General features: G+C 39.0%; 1 protein-coding gene across 2 annotated transcripts; it reads right to left on the minus strand.

Annotated features, from left to right (window-relative positions):
- Nucleotides 1-381: 381 nt before the first annotated feature.
- Nucleotides 382-4,295, minus strand: nphs2 (NPHS2 stomatin family member, podocin). 2 transcript variants are annotated; one of them, XM_008406576.2, is made up of 7 exons: nt 3,849-4,295; nt 3,580-3,683; nt 3,165-3,237; nt 1,526-1,608; nt 1,185-1,444; nt 977-1,055; nt 382-784 (listed from the first exon to the last, which is right to left on the minus strand). In XM_008406576.2, the coding sequence occupies exons 1-7, from the start codon at nt 4,162-4,164 to the stop codon at nt 581-583; spliced, it is 1,119 nt and encodes a 372-aa protein (XP_008404798.1). In that variant the 5' UTR covers nt 4,165-4,295; the 3' UTR covers nt 382-580. The 2 variants fall into 2 exon arrangements, with proteins under 2 accessions (XP_008404798.1, XP_008404796.1); XM_008406574.2 differs by having other exon boundaries at nt 382-787.
- Between the last annotated feature and the right edge of the window lie 2,235 nt (nt 4,296-6,530).

Consider the following 6,530-nt stretch of genomic DNA (forward strand, 5'->3'; position numbering starts at 1 on the left):
ATAAATGCATGCAATTTAAACAATGTTAAAGTTTGAACAGTTCTGAAAACTGCAACTTTTGCACCTAGAATAATCTGCAGATGTTCTGGTGTTTGTTTTCTGGTGAATATAGATATTTTCACATGACTTTGATTTTGATGAAACTACACTGGCTTCCAGTTAATTTTACAGTGGAATTTATTGGAGATCTTTTCACAGATGATATCAGAACTTCTGCAACCATAGGTCTTTAAAAAACAGATAAAACATACACTGCTCAAAAAAATAAAGGGAACACTTAAACAACACAATATAACTCCAAGTAAATCAAACTTCTGTGAAATCAAACTGTCCACTTAGGAAGCAACACTGATTGACMASASRRRSSTYCSYSKKGTCAATCAGTGTTGSTTCCTAAGTGGACAGTTTAATTTCACAGAAGTTTGATTTACTTGGAGTTATATTGTGTTGTTTAAGTGTTCCCTTTATTTTTTTGAGCAGTATATATATATATATAATGTAAAATAGTATATTGACCCGATTAATTTATATCCATTTAGCATAATATTTTAATTAAAATATTAATTAAATGTTCGTTATGTCACATCATCGGTGAGTCTCTCTCTGATGCCGCCATCATGTCCCCTCCATCTTCAGAGAGAGGAGGTGGCGGTGGGAGGGAGGCCAGGTCAGAGTTCATGTTGAGAAGATCTGGAGTGAGAGGAAGGACCAACGCAGGCTGGAGATGACGGAACGAGGCTCTAAAACCTTCCCAGGCAGCTGTCTCCCTTTCTGATGCCTTCACCTGCTAACAACCAGAAAGACCTGAAATGTATTTGCCCCCTTTCATTTTAGGAGTCAGGAATTATTTCAAACTGGCCCTTAATAAAACATACTAAATAGGTTTTGCTGTGTTTGTTAAAATATATGAAACAAAACAAGAATATAAAGAAGAAAGAATGTATCTGAAACGGATTTTAAATGCACAATGCCTTACAGTGAACTGCTGTTGTCTCTTGGCCTCGGCATCAGCAGCCAGTCTCTGCTGCAGCTCCACAGGAAAACTGAGCTCGTCTCTGACATAAAAATCAAACAGACCATGAAGGATCTTTTTTTTCTGGCTCTAATTCTCTTCTGTGCATTTCAAGTAAGTCAATAGTAGTGGAAAATTAGTACAGAAATTAATTAACAAATATAAGCCTTACATGTCAGTTCTTTCCACCTTGACTCCCCAGCGGCAAGTGACAGAGTCCAGCGTTTTCTGAATCTGCTCTCCGATCCTCCGCCTGTGCTGCAGGATGTGACTGAAAGAATGCTGGGCGAAAACATCTCTGATGGCTGCCTGAACCAGACTCTGCAGCACCGAGGTCAGGTTGGACAGAGCTGCGCTGCACAGAGCCACATTCTCTATCTGGTAATAACACACGGCGCTCAGTTCTGGCCTCGCCAGATCCTTCGTCACCACCTGCAGGAAGATGTAGGAAAAAGTCAGATGTTTCATTGCTACTTTTTGTGTGATTATTTCTGACTGCCAAGTGTGTTGTACCATGTGAGAAGGGACCTTCAACATCTGGAGCCGAATGTCAACTTTGTGGCAGACGTCAAGAAGTGGAAGATAGAACAGGAGGCCTGAGCATAAACATCAGTGTTGTAGAACATTTCTCGGAAATATGTGGCATGATTTATGACCCTCATGTGTGACCAACCATGCTTTATGCTGTTTCTGCTGATTGCTAATATTGCTCACCAGATACTTATCCTCAAGCAGTGTAAACATCATATTTTCAAACCAAATACAAAGTGCTAGACTCTGATATATAACCAAAGAAATGACAATAACAGTGATTTGAAAAGGAATCCATGTTTTTCATTCCACATTTTCTCACATTAGACAAAACCTTCAATACACACATTTTGGACTTTACTTGATACATCAGCAAAAGTAGTGTTATGAAATTAGAAGAAATAGGTTGACATTTTTAACAGTCTAAAAAGGGTGATGCATATGCAAATTGAATCATTTCAATAACATTTGGCCACCCGTTCTACAATATATTGACAACTCTAATTGAAGAAGGTTTGATTTGATAAGATAAGGTGTGATAAGACAAGTCATAGGAAGACAGAGGTAAATGGGACAGGGGAAAGTCCCTGTTCAGTTCTACCACTTTTGTTTTGTTTTGTATTGTCATTATGGTTAAATCAGAAAAAGAGGACAAAATTGTATTGGTGATGCTTTGATTTTTCATGACTGATCCCTCAATAAAACTGTTTGACAATAAGTCTTCTGTGAGGGTGTCAAAGAGGCTTAAAAGGGAAATGGGAGGAGTGTGTCTAAGATGCCATAGCAGGGAGCAAGAATATTTTTTACTTAATATAACACTTAAAACTTACGTGGAGTGCAGCTCATGTATGTTTGTCAGTTTGCCACTTTGATTTTCTGTGTTCTAATCTCTGCCTTTACAACATCTCCCTCTAGTGGTCTAAGAGTAGACTGTTTGGTCAGGGGAGGAGAGCATTAATCAGAAAAGCAACCAGGATGCCTATAGTAACTGTGGAGGAGCTGCAGAGACCCTCAGCTCAGGTTGGACAATCTGCCACCAGAGCAACTGCAGGTTGTACATTAGAGTGGCAAAAAGAAAGCTAGAAGACATCCAGTTGCAGTTTGCAGTTATATGATAGGGGACACAGCTGAAGTCAGAAGTTCTTGGGCAACAAATTGATATGCAAAATAAAAAAAAAACTGATTAAAAAAACAACTAACACTGCCGCAGTAGGCATGCCTAACTCCATTCCTATTGAGCTACTTTCCTGCAACTCTTAGATGCATCCCTTCTTAAAAATTTATGTTCAGAGATGCTCTGTATTTTCTTGTGTTAAACTGGTAGAGACATAAAGTGTGAACACTATGTATCTTTTTCTTCATACTTCACAATTATGCAACTTTTTTATTCCAAATCCCAGCAAAATGTGTTGAAGTTTGTGGCCTTAACAACTTGAAAGGGAAATAAGTAAGTGAAAATACAATATGTATTAGTGAAAGCAACATTAAATAGCCTTTCATCTCTTCTGACTCATATTTTGTCGAAGAATTTGGGTTTTCATAATTATTAAAACATAAAAATCAGATTTGTTAATTTATATTACAGCATGAAGAGGAATGAAGGAAAATTATTTGTGCCTACCTGGTCCCTTTGGTTTCCCTCGCAGTAGATAACCAAGTCTGAAAATCACAGCTCTCTCGTGTTCTCTGACTACCTGGGAATCAAGATAACAGCTGTCAATTCAACACTGTTTATACTAGAAACTAGACCACAAATACTTAAGATTTTGTGTCTTTACAATGTAGCTTTTTTAAGTGCATAGATGAGTTTGAATCTGAGATTCAGCTTAGACTGGATGACTACTGAGCTTTAAGTAGAAAAGTGGTTGATATGTAGTTATTGGTACAAGGCAAGCTTGAGGTATATAGGTTCACACAACTAGCAAAAAATGCATGCATGTTCTTTCCATTCACTGATGTGTTTTTTCTATTTCTATGGGTTTTACAATTATTTGAAATAGATCACTGTGAATTGATCTTGGAGGTGTAGCTCATACTTTGACACAGAACCAGATGGAAATAGGAAGGAAGAGGAGAACCAAACTCAAGGCCAACACCATCAGCAGCCACTCAAACACTCCCAGGCTCTTGCGCTTTAGACCTGCAGAAATGGGTAGCGTTCTGTTCAACCACAACATTCAGAAAGACAAACAGATGCTTCAATAAAATCTTGACTTAAGATTTCAGAACTCAATCGCCTATACAAAAGCTAACATAGAAATGCTGAAAGGAAAGCAAACAATTATATTCCTGTGCTTTAACTCACCGTCCTGCTCCGCTGCTTCCAGCAGCCACAGGTTCTCCTCCTGGACTTTGTTTTCTCTAACACTGTCTATGTCCACCACAGTAGATTTCAGCTTAACCTCTGCCTCTTTCTCCACATCCACCTTCTCCTGGTTTGTCTCTGACTTCTCCATCTCCCTTTTCTCCTTCTTGACCGATGGTGCTCCAGCGTGGTGACCTGCCTTTGGCGGTTTCTGATGATGTCTTCTTTCACGCACTGGAGCTCCACTCTCCCCTTCTTTCTTCCGTGGCGTTGTTCTGGATCTGTGGTTCGGCTTCACAGTGGGGGGCTTCTCCATATCTGCTGGAAATTCAACTGTAAACAATGTATGAGTGACGGCTGGGGAGCTGTTTTCTTTTGATGGGTCAGTACTGCTTTCCTGACATGAAGAGAGAAGAAATTTTGGACCTGGTTTGGACCAAATGGAAGTTGAAGCTCAGGTCTGAGGTGCTGCAGTCTGGTGATGGGATTGGATAAGGATTGTTTGGACTGTCCGAGTGTGGGAGTTAAGCAGCAGTCATAGGGGAGGGCCACTGCGAGTAACGCACGTTTGAAGGTGACCTATTATGCTTCCTTGAACAGGTTAGGATATAGCTATGGATTGTACAAAACATGTTCATTACATTTTTGCACTAAATCATTCTTAGATAATGAGATTTTACCCTGTTCAGTTTAGCCTATTTTGAGCTCCTTTCAGTGTGAATATGTTTTAGGGCCTCTTGTCACTTTAAATCCAAATAAGCTACTGCTGGTCACACTCCAAACTCAACGTTCACACACATGCGTGAAAATGGCTGCAAACAGATGTGCAATTATACACTGTACATCTTTGAAAAGCAGAACTGGAGCCTCATCCACAGTCAACAAGAATGCCGGAAGTGGTTTATGGTTGGTAAGCCAACAACAGAACACGTATCTGTTCCAGCAGCCATTGTACAGCCAGGTGACCAAAGGTGTTAATGCTCTTTGATGGGCCGAGGTTGCTAGGTAACAGGATGGGCTTTGTTGGGATTGCTAGTTGAGGAGAAGTGCCTGCTGATTTGTGACGTTACATTCTGAAGGTTTTTGAAATTACAAATTTTCCTGACACCAAAACACATTAATTTATTGCCAAAAAAAACAGCTGAGTGGTTTTATGAGCACTTGGCCCACTTTTAGAAGCAGTTGAGAATGGAAGTATAAAAACATACAAATTTGAACTGTGCATAATAGGTTCCCTTTAAGATAGCAAGAAACATTGCAAAAGATCAATTTATAGCAACAGTAAAACATTTTCATGTAGAGATTGTCTCCATTGAAAGAAAGAACCTCAATTATATTGCTAGTTTTTGTTTTGCATCATGGTGACTTTGTAATAATTAATGCTGTTGCGTCACAGAAGTAAGCTCCTATGGCATTATGATTAAACCCTTTCTGGGAGACGCTTGTGTGGGTTTTCTTTAGTTTCCGATAACTGGTGACTCAAAAAGGCCCTCAGTTTTGAATGTGTAACCATTAAGACATTTGCATGCAAGTTTTCATTTAGTTTCAGCCATGCATTTTACGAGACAAAACATGTGGGATTAATTAAACAGAAGCTCAGGGAGTCTCCGAGTGTTCAAACTAGGAATGTGTTGACTCAGGCCACTCAAGAAATAATCATTGCTTTGACACAGGGGAACATTCAATACCCTCCCCAGTGTGTCTTTAATTAAACTGAATATTTTGACAGGTGTCACTGCTGAACAGTAAAGTACAGTATCAGTAGAGTATATTTCTACATGCCTGTCACATCTACAGTGGGGCAAAAAAGTATTTAGTCAGCCACCAATTGTGCAAGTTCTCCCACTTAAAAAGATGAGAGAGGCCTGTAATTTTCATCTTAGATATATACCTCAACTATGAGACAAAAGGAGAAAAAACCTTTTTTCACACACCAACAGTGTGTGAGAACCTTGTGAAGACTTACAGAAAABRTTTGATCTCTGTCATTGCCAACAAAGGGTATATARCAAAGTATTGAGATGAACTTTTGTTATTGACCAAATACTTATTTTCCACCATATTTTGCAAATAAATTCTTTAAAAATCAGAAAATGTGATTTTCTGGATTTTTTTTCTCCTTTTGTCTCTCATAGTTGAGGTACATCTATGATGAAAATTACAGGCCTCTCTCATCTTTTTAAGTGGGAGAACTTGCACAATTGGTGGCTGACTAAATACTTTTTTGCCCCACTGTAGAGATTGACTTGTATGTTCTTTTTTGGACAATAATAAAAGCTCAGTCGGAATAGATGAAGAAGATATGTGAAGATCTTGCCAATAATTCTCAGTTAGACTCATTCTACTGTAACTTTGGTTGTACTTTAGTGTAAATCTCCATCCAGTCTGAAGTCTACCCACTAACCGGTTTTCTTCTAGAGTTCCCATTTATCTTCACCTATCTTCCCTGTTCTTGCTGAAAAGTATCCCAACAACGTAAAGGAGCCACCACCATGTTTCACAGTGGGGATATTGTTTCCTCGTTATACAAAGTGTTAGTTTTTCACACTTCAAATGGGACTTTATTTTTTCTTTGAAAAATTCGCCCTAAAAGGCAGATTTGTAGATCGCACAACTGTTAGTCCTGTCACAAGGCTCTCCCACCTAAGTAATATATTGCAGCTGCTCCAGTCAAAGGTAGAG

This window comes from Poecilia reticulata, linkage group LG4 (assembly GCF_000633615.1).
Source record: "Poecilia reticulata strain Guanapo linkage group LG4, Guppy_female_1.0+MT, whole genome shotgun sequence".
Taxonomy (NCBI): Eukaryota; Metazoa; Chordata; class Actinopteri; order Cyprinodontiformes; family Poeciliidae; genus Poecilia; species Poecilia reticulata.